Source organism: Microcaecilia unicolor, chromosome 3 (assembly GCF_901765095.1).
Source record: "Microcaecilia unicolor chromosome 3, aMicUni1.1, whole genome shotgun sequence".
Lineage (NCBI taxonomy): Eukaryota > Metazoa > Chordata > Amphibia > Gymnophiona > Siphonopidae > Microcaecilia > Microcaecilia unicolor.
This window is the reverse complement of record NC_044033.1, coordinates 335959479-335972241: the sequence shown is the minus strand read 5'-3', so window position 1 is coordinate 335972241 and position 12763 is coordinate 335959479. Positions and strand designations below refer to the sequence as shown.

Sequence of the window (12763 nt, the reverse complement as noted above, 5' to 3'; positions counted from 1 at the left end):
CTAACTTTGTCCAGATAGGGAATTACCTCAAAAAGTTGTTAGCTGGATGTAAACATTTGGAATAGTTAGGAAAGCTGTGAGCAAACTGAAAGGAGCTAATTTAAGAGTGTTTTCTGTGAAGAAATGAAATAGAAGTAAGAGGAAAATAAGGTCACTTTGGTTCTCAAAAGTAGTAGCTGAAAAGGTAAGGAAAAGGAAGATAGCCTTCATAAATACAAGAGATAACAGAAAGAGGAAGACAGGTAACAATATGCAAATAGAAGAAAAAACAGTCAATATGGTAAAATGGGGGAAGGGGAGACAAGACATATCCTTTGTTTTTTGTAGATATGTTAGTGTTAGTAGAAAGTGTAAAAAACAGTAATGTCAGACTCGAGGGGGAAGGGGAAGAATACATAAAAGCTGCTTATCAAAGATTTCTGTGTTCACAGAGGAAGGGCCAGGAGTAGGATACAGCAGACAAACATAAATAAGAATGGACATATGGTAGACCATGAACGATTTTCAGAGGTCTGTATCCATGGGGAGCTAAAGATGGACAAAACGATGGGGCCGGACAGCATACATCCAATTGTACTAAAGGAACTAAACAGTCCTGGCTAGATTTGAACTCCAGGGACAACCAAAAGTACATAAGTATTGCCATACTGGGACAGACCGAAGGTCCATCAAGCCCAGCATCCTGTTTTACAACAGTGGCCAATGCAGCTCACAAGTGCCTGGCAAAATCCCAAAACAGTACAACACATTTTATGCTGCTTATCCTAGAAATAACCAGTGGATTTTCCGCAAGTCCATTTTAATAATTGTCTATGGATTTTTCTTTGAGGAAGCCACCCAAACCTTTTTTAAACCCCGCTAAGCTAACTGCTTTTACTACATTCTCTGGCAATGAATTCCAGAGTTTAATTATACGCTGAGTAAATTTACTACTTTGTAGTTTCGTCATGTGCCCCCTAGTCCTAGTATTTTTGGAAAGAGTAAACGAGCCCATTCCACTCTGCTCATATCTCCCCTCAGCCGTCTTTTCTACAAGCTGAAGAGCCCTAGCCGCTTCAGTCTATCCTCATAGGGAAGTCGTCTCATCCCCTTTATCATTTTCGTTGTCCTTCTCTGTACCTTTTCTAATTCCACTATATCTTTTTTGAGATGTGGCAACCAGAACTGAACACAATATTCGAGGTATGGTCACACCATGGAGCAATACAAAGGCATAACATCATCCTCATTTTTGTTTTCCATTCCTTTCTTAATAATATCTAACATTCTATTTGCTTTCTTAGCTGCCGCTGCACAATTAGCAGAGGGTTTGAACGTATCATCAATGACGACACCTAGATCCCTTTCCTAGCCAGTGACTCCTAACGTGGAACCTTGCATTACATAGGCTTGAAAACCCACTGTTTCGCCACACTAGGGGACACTCAATGAAGTTACATGGAAATATTTTTACAACAAATAAGAGGAAATATTTTTTCATTCAATAAATACATAAGCTCTGGAACTCGATGCTGGAGGATGTAGTAACAGCGATTAACGTATCTGGGTTTAAAAAAAGTTTGGACAAGGTCCTGGAGGAAATCTACTACTTATACTGACATGGGGAAGCCACTGCTTGCTCTGGGATTGGTAGCATGGAATGTTGCTACTATTTGGGTTTCTGCCAAGTACGTGTGACCTGGATTGGCCACTGTTGAAAACAGGATACTAGGCTAGATGGGTTATTGGTCTGTTCCAGTATGGCTATTCTTATGTTCTTACTAGGAGAAAAGGCCCACTTCTGAAACCAATGAAACGGGCGCTAGCAAGGTTTTCCTCGGAGTGTGTATGTTTGAGAGAGTGTGTGTGAGAGTGATTGTGTGAGAGAGAGAGAGTGTGTGCGAGTGTGTCTGTGAGAGAGAGTGTGTGTGTGAGAATGAGAGTGTGTGCCATGGGCCCCCCTCCCTCCTTCCAGTGTCCCTCCCTCCCTCCGAGTTCCAGGGTCATCCCCTCCCTCCCTCTCTCCGAGTTCCAGGGTCGTCCTCCACCTCCCTCCCTCAGAGCTCCAGGGTTGTCCCATCCCTCCCCTCTCTTCAAGTTCCAGGGTCGTCGTCCCCCCCCCCCGCCTCCCTCCGAGTTTCAGGGTCATCCTTCCTCTGAGCTCCAGGGTCGTTGCCCCCCCCTCTTGTGTCTGGGAGGCGGGTTGAGAGGGAGGCGGCGAGTGGTTTGGTTCGTTGTGTGTTTGTGTGCTGGGGAGCTGGGAGGGTGTGTCGTGTGTGTGTGTGTGGGAGGGGGGCTGTGAGTGAGGCAGCGAGTGACTTCCAGGGGGATGGATGTGTGTGTGTGTGGGGGGGGGGGGGGGGGGGGGGCGTTTTGCCCGTGTTGTTTGCTGGCATTATTGTGGTGCTTTCCTGCGGTTTTTTTTTTTTTTTGGGTGGCATTAGCTCAGCTCATTAAAGACATTATACTTTGTACGTCCTGGTCTGGGTGACTAACCCAAAGAGCTTAGTGGGATCCAGGACTGCTTGAGCGGGATCAGGGCCCTTTCAATTTTTTATTTAAAGAAAGCAATTTCTGCTGCCAGAATACAGAGAATAAGACATTGCAAAGGTTCATCTTGTGCTCTCAGTCTCTCCAGTACAAATATTTACCATCTTAGTCACGTCTCTTTCACACTTTCCTTAGCGTCCCTCCGGACCGGACCAGGATTGGACTGATGGGTTGTGCTCGCCTACCAGCAGGTGGAGACTGAGAAAAAACTCTGACTCTAGAGAGCCAATAGGAGCCCTGGCCATGTGACCTTAGCCTCAGTATTTTCTCAGTCTCCCAGCAGGTAGGAAGTGAGCCCATTAGTCTCTCTCCTTTTCTCTTTAGATATTACAGATATTTGTGATAATTCTTCTGTGCCTGGAATCTTATTTAGAGGCTTGACAGGGTTTCCTTTCTCTTCTTTCTTTGACAGCCTCGGGGGTGTTAAACTCGGGTGTCTCGAGTCCACCCCCCTTCCTCCCCATCTCCCTGGCTTAGCAGGGAAGGGCCGTCCCTTTCTCTGGAAAGGTGTACCGTCTTTGGGAGAGGCAGCCACTTTTAACAGGCAGCTGCTTTAAAAGAATTAAATCAAATAAAAGGAAATTCAAAGAAGCAGCCTTTCTTTCCCCAGACTTCTAACGAGCAGGCAGCTCCAGTGTTTTATTATGATTGAGGGGTTATAAAAAAAAACAGAAGAAAATAATTCAGTGTCTGTGACTTTAAACAGCGATTTTTCTCGTCAGATTTAATTTCCTCCATTTTCTTGCGTTTTGGCGGCGGCAGTTTAAAGAAATGAAAAGAAAAAAAAAAAAAAAAGAAAGGTGCGAACTGCATAAGCGCGGCCACCTGTTTTTTCTGATATGGCTTAAAAGTTCAAACAGCTGCTGTCGGTCAGGCGCAGTTCACGCAGCCGGAACGTGTAAATTTTGCTCTCCCTTCAAGGTTTCTTCGGGTCCGGTGCTGCCTCCGGTTTTTTTGGGGCCTTTTTCGCCGGCTGTTGTTTCTTCGCCGTTCCACTGGGCTCCGCTTGTTCGGAGGTGTTGGGCGCGCTGTCGACGATCGCCACAGGGCCAGTGGCGCGAACGGCGGCCATTTTGTTTCTCCCTCCATCTTATCAGTCAGGGATCTCTCTGCTGAAGGTAAGGCTGCAGTTCATAGAGCAGTTCGGCTCCAAGATGTGTACACTTTTGTAGGTGCTGAACGGCGTATTCTAAAATGCTCTTCACATCAGCAGGCAATATTTGGTTGAAAGGGGGCTCCTTTCATATATGGATATATAACAAGCTTTTCTTGTTTTAAATTTCTATGTATTACGGGGCTGTTAACACTAGTTTTTTCTGGTGCTCAGTCATTTTTCATTGCCTGGTGGAAAATCTACATCTTAACATAATATCATAATTCATTTCAAGCATTTTCCTCAATAGCTGTAGTATTATACAGTGTTTTAAGAACTTTAGAAACTTTCTCTATAGGCATAGAGTAAATTTCTGTCTTTCTCATTCCCTGGTGAATAGGACTACATTGTCTAAGAGTCAATTGATTGGTACTTTGCAATTCTGACCATAATATCTTAGTTCCTTTCAAGCATTTTACTCCATGCCTATGATGTTATATAGTGTTTTAAGAACTTAACAGACAATCACTCTCAATGGCTGTAGTGTTATACAGTGTTTTCCTTTTCAGACTTTAAGAAGCCTTCTCTAGAGGCATACAGTAGATTGTTCAGATGCCATGGGGATATATCAGCTCTTTCATATTCTCTGAGGGACAGTCCACCAAGCTCCCAATCACTCAGCTGCCTTAGCAGGCATGCTTTATTCATGTCTTCCCTTCTTTTCCAACTGCCTTGAAGCCTCTCATATTTCATTTTAGCTTTCTTCTGGTTTTTACAGGACATATGGTCACTTAGAGAATAAAGTCATCCTTTCACTTAAAGATAGTGGACGGTCCTCAAACCATCTACTCGTGTTTGTCTCTACTCTATCAGTTCAGCATTGGCAGATTATAAACATCCTGGTTTGGTCCAGTATGCCTATACATACCATCTGCTATCTCTTCCTCTTCCTTAGAGACCTGATGTTATATCAAGCTTTCTTGAATTCAGATACAGTCTTGTCTACACTGCCTTCACTAAGTGGCTGTGGCACAACTTCACTTTTTGCGTTACAGGTAATTTCCAAGTTTGTCCTTTTTCATTTTCATTCTATGCGCCTTCATTCCAGAGTGTTCTTTCAATTGGAAGGGGATTCACTCACTTCCTGTGTATTTATGCCATAGGTACATACGTATGGTTATGCTGGGTAAGGCCTAAAGTCCATCAAGTCCAGCATTCATATCTAATGGGCATAGGTACATAAGTTTTGCCATTCTGGGGAAGCTCAAATGTCCACCTTTCTACAGCCAGAACAGCATTAAAGGGGGAAAAAAAAAAAAAAAAACCTCTCACGAGTATCGAACAGAAATCTCTGCTCCAAAAGCAAGGCTTTGCAGTAATTCTGCAAACTAACGCATACAATATTTGCCATGGCTGTTCACCACTAGGAACACCGGGGACCCTGGGCCTAGGTTCGGTGTTTTAACCTGAAACAAGCTCAACATTCATATCTATTGGGTGTGAGTCTGGTACTACTACTACTACTTACATTTCTAGAGCGCTACTAGGGTTACGCAGCGCTGTACAAATTAACAAAGAAGGAAGTTCCCTGCTCAAAGGAGCTTACAATCTACATCTCAGTGAGGGAGGACGCATGACCGTGGTACGTGGATTAGTGGTATGTGGATTAGGGAGATCCAAGAAATTACAGGCCGGTGAATCAGACGTTCATACTGGGACAATTTTCTTTTTCTGTCCGGAGCATACTACCATAGCTGGTGGACTCCTATATTCAGAACTTTCTATATTCAGAACTTATCCAACTATGGAACGCCATAGAGATAGGGTTGGAGTTTGTAGCCCTATTTAACTGGTGTCCTTGGTCACCCTTCCTCTTCTCCTCAGGATCCAGAGATTGGCTAGTTTTTTGCTTATGCATTAACCGGTCATTTTCAGCAGTACTCTCTCTTCCGTTCTTTTATAGATCTAAGAGGATGTTCATTGCGCTCTTAGGGTCATTTCATTCTTACCTAGACGACTGCCTAATTGGAGAAAGTCTTATCAGGTCACGCACCGGGTGTTGCATTTCTTACAGTCTCTAGGTTGGGTGGTGATTGTAGCCAGGCCTCTCATTTGATCTCTCATTTGATCTGTCATCAGATATCTCTGATTTTCTCTTTGTTTAGTCAGGTTGGCGCACAGTCTTTTGTCTCCTCTGCAAACATCCCAGTTTATATTTTTCTTGGTGACCTTGGGCCTTCGGCCATTTCCTTGCTCTATTCTGCAGAATGCAATTTTACTTTCTAATGCCCAAGAAGGAATTTTCCTTCATCCTATTGCGAATCTCAGGGCCATCAATCGCGCTATTTAAGTGTCATCTAGTTATCTCAAGAACCTTAGTTCTGTCATTGGGATGCTTCGTGCAGTACACTTTTTGGCAGAAGCTTGTTTGTATATATTTTTTTCTGGGGGACCTCAGCAATTCGTTTTACCTTCGGGTGAATTTTGTTTTCCCTACTGACAAACAAGGCGGAGAGAGCTATGTTGGTCCTTGCCATGGCAATGGGTTATGTCATCCGCCAAGGAGGAGTTAAGAGTATACTCTTGAGTTTGTACTCATTTTTTCTTAGTTGTGTCACCCTGCATTTAGGTGAATGGACTCTCATCTTTTCAGCCTTACTTCCTCACTGCAACACTTCAGGGCTATCTCTTTTTGCCTTCAGGCTTACGAACATTTCTTGCTTCTTCCGTTCAGCAACAGTCTTGACGGAGACAGGGACAGATGCCAACGTCCAGCAGGGGTTTTTCAACCTTCTTTATGTGTTTCTTCCGTCATCTCACTAGGTGTTTACGCAGAACCAAGGCACCCTTCTACATCTGGACCCCCAGTCACTCAAACTTATGGCATGGTTACTGGGTCTGCAACATCTTTGATATTTTCGCAGGAAGTACTTCAAGTTTTAATTGCTTCCAGACAGAAATCTACATTAAAGTCCTATGAATCAAAGGGGCGATGGTTCACTCTGTGGTGCTCCTCTCGCCACTTCATTCCACAAACAGTATCCATTTTGCATGTTTTGGAATATCTTCTGCATCTTGCGAAATCTTGTCTGTCTTACTCATCCATTAGAGTTCATTTGGCAGCTCTATCAGTGATGCATGATACTGTTGACAACCGCACGCTTATGCAGCATCCACTGTCAAAGCGGTTTCTTAAAGGAGTCCTGCACCTGTACCCCCCGCTTCGTCCACCAGCTAGGTGAACTAGGTGAACAGACTCTTAAAGTTCTGTTTTCTAGTAGCCATAACTTTTTCTATAAAGTTTTCCTCTTCAAGCAGTGTTTCCCAGTAGCCATTGCAGCAAGTAGATCTATGTGTGGAATACTTCTACGGTTGGTAACTTCTTTTCGGTCTGCTGTAGTTTAAAGTTTTCACCTTTCCCAATCGTTTTTTTTTCTTATTGGTTTTGTCCTTCTAGCCAGTAGGCGTAAAAGTTTTTTCATTGTTTCTAACCCGCTATATCTCGAAGGATCAAAGAAATGAGAATGTCTATTTCTCTTCTCGCTGAGAGGGCAGTTCCACAGCGTATTACAACATATTCCACAACTTCAGAAGCGGGCTCTATTCTTACTACAGCGATTTTTGGTGCTCTCGGTGCACATTGGTAAGTTGGCAACTTAGTCCTAGTTTCATTTTATTTTGCTCATTGGGACACTCTACATGTTCGTTGTTGCCAGGTGGCCTATGCAGCATGAACATTTCTCTGCAGTTTTCATAGGGTCCCTCCCTTCAGATTACTGCTTTGGTACTTCCCATCAGTCCAATCCTGGTCCGGTCCGGAGGGACGCTAAGGAAGGAGAAATTAGATCTTACCTGCTAATTTGCTTTCCTTTAGTCCCTCCGGACCGGACCAGGCCCCTCCCATGTTCTCTCTACTCTTTAGCTTCTTTTATTAAGTAGGAAGTGTATTCAGTAGGAAGTGTATTCATTCCTTTACGATTCGTGGAACAATACTATATATATACAGAACTTTACGTGGTCTATACCACTTCTGTGGTGGTTGCTGGTGAGCTCAATTGCTGGAATCTATCTATAAAACCTTAAATACGCCATACCACTTCTCTGGTGAGAGTTGTGGCTGAGCTCAGTTGCTGGAATATCTATAAAACCTTAAATATGATTTACCACTTTTCTGGTGAGAGTTGCTGGTAAGCTCAGTTGATGGAATATATATAAAATCTTAAGTGGGCCATACCACTTCTCTGGTGAGAGTTGCTGGTGAGCTATAAGACAAGTGAGCCATATCACTTCTCTGGTGAGAGTTGCGGGTGAGCTATATTATACGTGAGCCATACCACTTCTCTGGGGAGAGTTGCGGGTGAGCTATATTACATGTGAGCCATATCGCTTCTCTGGTGAGAGTTGCTGGTGAGCTATAGTACAAGTGAGCCATACCGCTTCTCTGGTGAGAGTTGCTGGTGAGCTGTAATACATATCGGGCCATACCACTTCTCTGGTGAGAGTTGCTGGTGAGCTCTGATACTTGGCATTGCCGAGTGCTTTGTGGCTGCTAGGATTCCTTACGGCACAGAAGGTCTTTCTTTCTTTCTTACTGAGGCTAAGGTCACATGGCCAGGGCTCCTATTGGCTCTCTAGAGTCAGAGTTTTTTCTCAGTCTCCACCTGCTGGTAGGCGAGCACAACCCATCAGTCCAATCCTGGTCCGGTCCGGAGGGACTAAAGGAAAGCAAATTAGCAGGTAAGATCTAATTTCTCCTTTGGCTGGCTGTCTTTCTATTTAAATCTCTTTCACATGTGTCTTGGTTCCACCGTCCTTAAATCTCTTGACATTTTCCCCCCCAGTGTTTAAATCTCTTCCTTCCATTCTTTTCTCTCCTATCTGACACTTTTCCTTGTATTTTTTTTCTCTCTCCCCCCTCCCCCCCATCTCTCGGTCTATCTTTCTAAGTCTATTTAAATCATTTAATCACTTTTTGCTCCTACCCCAGGGCATTTCTCTGGTCACTTGTCTCAGGTGTCTTTCACGCGTTCCCATGTATGTTCACTGTATATTTAAATTACTACCTCATTTAATCATTTGGTGATGTTTTGCTCCCCCTCTGCATCCATTCATTTCTCCCTCTTCCTTTTGTATTTAGCTTCTCTCACACTTTTCTTCACAAGCCTCATCCTTCCAGCTTCTTCTGCTTCTCCAATCGGTCCCCTCCTCCCGTCCCGGCAGCTCGCCCCTCTACTGACCCCCGAAAAAGTTCCTCACCCTTAACTGTCACTCATTTCCGACCCCGTTCCTCACCCCAATCTCTTCATCCGACGCCGTTCGTCCCCCTCCTCTGCTCACATCATCAAAACTCTTCTCCCACTATCTCTTGCGCTTGTCGGACTCGGACGCAGCAGCGCCAGTTGTTAACCTGAGCGGGATATGGGGGTGGGCGGAAGGGACGGGACAGGGTTAGTCATCACCGATTCTGCTCCTCCCACTGCTCCCAGGTAATAACACAGGAGCCGAACAACGAACGAAACCCACAACGCCACAACGCAGAGAGCGGCAATGGGGGGAGGGCGTGGGGTGGAAGGGGGCATGACGTCACAGAGAGGCAGCACACTCCGAGGACAGAATTGAAAAATGGAAAGAGCGCAAGAAAAGGGGCGGGAAAATAGCACAGAGACTGAGGAGAGAACAGGGGAAAATGGGGAAAAAAATGTGTGTGAAGGAGAGAATGGGAAATGTGAGTAAACGACAAAAGGAGAGACTGGCAAGATGGGGAATGTGGGTGAGAGACAGAGAGAAGGACTGTGAGGGTGTGTCGTGTCTGTGGGAGGGAGGTTGTGGCGGAGGCGGGTTTAGCAGCAGGCATCCATTGGCTTGCAGGGGTGTTAGCTGTTCCGGCAGTGTTGGGGGTGCGGCGGAGCGTTTCAATGGTTTTTTTCACCGGCAACGGTAGCGGTAGTGTTGATGTTGTGGGCGTGTGTGTCGGGGGCGGGGGGGGGTTACCCGGCGGTTCCGGATGTGTTGATGGCGGTTGTCTGTCTGCAACGGTTAAGTAAGTTCCATGAGAGGAATTGTTTGTTGGCACGCGGTGCTGCTGTCCTGCGGTTGGTCAGTGCAGCGTTTGACGTACCCGGAAGCATGCTGACGTCAATTCAGGGGATGGATGGATACAGCCTTACAGTGAGCACGGGTGCTTCAGGCTTCACTTTCTCAGCTTCAGAATGTTGGAGATGCTTTTTATTATATAGGATGTAGGGTTTGCCCCATTGCGGATGATACCAAAATCTGCAATAGGGTAGACACTCCTAATGGTGTGGACAGCATGAAGGGAGACCTAGCAAAGCTTAAAGAATGGTCCAGAATTTGGCAGCTAAGATTTAATGCTAAAAAAATGCAGGTCATGTATCTGATGAAGCACTTCAGTGCACAAAAGAGGAACAGGGCTTGGGTGTGATCCTATGTGATGATCTTAAAGTGGCCAAACAGGTAGAAAGGAGGAGGTAAAAGCTAGAAGGATGCTTGGGTGCATAGCGAGAGGAATGGCCAGCAGGAAAAAGGTGATAATGCCCATGTATAAGATCTCATTTAGAGTACTGTGTACAATTCTGCGGACCCCACTTTCAAAAGGATATAAACAGAATTGAGTTAGTCCACAAAGCAAATACTGAAATGGTCAGTGGTCTTTGCTATAAAGCGTAATGGGACAAACTTAAACATTTCAATATGTATTTTTTGGAAGAAAGTTGGGAGAGGGGACCTATGATATTGATGTTTAAATACCTCTGTGGCAGGAGTTGAATCTCTTTCAATTGAAAGCAAGCACTGGAATGAAAGGAGACATACGACAGAGATATTTAAGTACCTCTGTGATATAAATACACAGGAGACAACTCTCTTTCAACTAAAAGGGAGCTCTGGAATGAGGGGGAACATAAGATGAATGTGAAAGTGGACAGACTCAGGAGTAACCTGAGGAAATACTTCTTTATGGAAGGAGTGAATTCATGGAATGGCCTCCTGGTGAAGGTGCTGGAGACGAAGACTTGATCTGAATTCAAGCAAGCTTGGGACAAGTGCATAGGGTCTCTAAGGGAAAGGAAGGGATAGTAGATGGCATGGATGGATGGACAGACTGGAAAGGCCATATGGTTTTTATCTGCCTTCATTTTCTGTTTCTATACTTCTATCTTCCAAGTAAAATTGAACAGACTGTATCAGTTTCAAGTGTGAAGTGAAAATTCAGGTTAATAACCTCCATTCGGATGCTTTCAGGTTAGGAAGAGGCAGAGGTTGGCAGGCAGCCATGAGGGGCAGGAGCTAGGGGGCTGTACTCCTGCCCCAACGACCCCTCCCCCACTGGACATCCAGGGATAGTTGTAGGCCAGGGAGGCGGAGACTGCCTGCTGGCCACAGGCTGAGGGGGAGGGGGTTCAAAAATGTCTTTTTCTTTTTTAAGTTATGCAGATAGATCTAAACCATCTAAGAATAAAATTTAGTTACGGGACTCCAAATTTTACCATGTTTCAATAAAAAGTTCTGTTTTCCTGCAACGACAGATTCATATTTATAGATAGTATGCAAATGTTTGGCGAATACCGATACTGTTAGGTCTCACATGTTAGTGATGTATGCTTCTCTTTTTGTCCTATGAGGCATTTTATTTATTGTTGGTTTATATGTTGTAAATTTTTCAATAAAAATGGCTGAACTTAAAAAAAAAAAGTAGTTATGGAGGTGTCAGCTTCTGTGGTGCCCTAAATTAGGCCGCTTAACTATGCGGGTGCCAGCAATGAATATTGTGAGCACCCGAATAACCTCAGGGTCCTCCCTAACGCCGCCTCCTATACCTCCCCTGACCTATCCACCTTTTTTGTGAGTGGTCAGAGGCAATACTGAGTGGCACTACCTGTTTTAGTGCTGCTATCAGAAGTTAGATGGCCCCAGGGGGACCGTCCAGTTAAGTCCAGTAGGGGTCGTTGGAGCAGGAGCATAGTCCCCTCATGGCTGCCTGCTAACTTTGTCTTCTACCTCTTCCTAACTTGAAATCATGCAAATGGAGGTTATTAACCTGAATTTTCACTCGACACTTAAATATCGGGCCCAAGGAAAACAGAACACACACATAATCCCCAGAGCAAAAGTTAGAAGCAGGGACTATGATTTTAACACCTGATTCTCACTGTACTTGGTCCAGAAGAGGTGTCTTTCTTGTAGGAAAACATTTGTATCACCTCATTACTAGTTTTAATCCAAGCTGTATCACCTGTTTCGTGCAGTTCCTTACATGTGCCTCTGGTGGTTAGATTTCCTCTTTCCTCAGATCCCGGAGGCTCAGTCCCGAATCCCTCTTCCTCAAATCGGATTAAAATGTCAGGCTTGACAATGTGGGAGCCTATTACAGGACAAAGATAGTACAATAGGTTACCCCAAAACCTGATCATTTTAATACTGAGGTGGGCAGATCCTTTCCTCGAGAGTTACACATAGCTTCGTTGTGGATGCTGGTACTGAATAAACACAGTGGAAGTTTCTGTCATCAGGAGAGTTGCTATAGATCAGAAATCAGATTCTGCCCAACACCACCAACTGGAACTCTCCTAAATCATTATGATTCTATGAGACAGCCAAAGAGGTCTTCAGCAGACACAGGCAGATGATCAGAGGAAAATGTGGGTGCTAAAGGCCACTGGCGCTGGAGTAGCGCCCGCCTTTACCTGCGCTTTAGAATCAGCCGACCAGAGCGCCAGAACGAAAAACCCCCACAGCAGATCAACGCAAGTAGCATGCTAATCCATGCTAATGTATGCTGGTGCGCTCTTTCGTTGTGGCGCCATGATTAAAGGTAGAGCATGATGAACAATGGCGCTCTACCACTCAAAACACTACACCAGGTGGCGGCGCTCAGCTCTGTCCACTGCATCCTGGGATGTGCTGGGCGGGGGCTTCCATTCCATATAAGGGAGGTTCTGCGTAGGGTTTTGAGCAGTACAGCACCATTGTTCATCACATACCTTTAACCATGGGGGCTCCGTGATCCTAGTCCCTCCTCCTACCAGTGCCACCTCCAAAATGAGGACGCCCAGCCCTGTCCAGTGCATCCTAGGAAGTTCTCCCTTATATGGAATGGAAGCCTTCCCAGTGCATCCTAGGATG

The 12763-nt window shown here is 45.0% G+C and overlaps 1 protein-coding gene across 1 annotated transcript in view; it reads right to left on the bottom strand.

Annotated features, from left to right (window-relative positions):
- The window catches only part of LOC115466875 (zinc finger protein 398-like), a 45327-nt gene that overhangs the window by 15399 nt on the left and 17165 nt on the right, over positions 1 to 12763 (bottom strand). The window contains exon 5 of the mRNA XM_030198447.1: positions 11874 to 12002. Coding sequence (XP_030054307.1) covers positions 11874 to 12002 — 129 coding nt within the window. The remainder of the gene's footprint in view (positions 1 to 11873; positions 12003 to 12763) is intronic.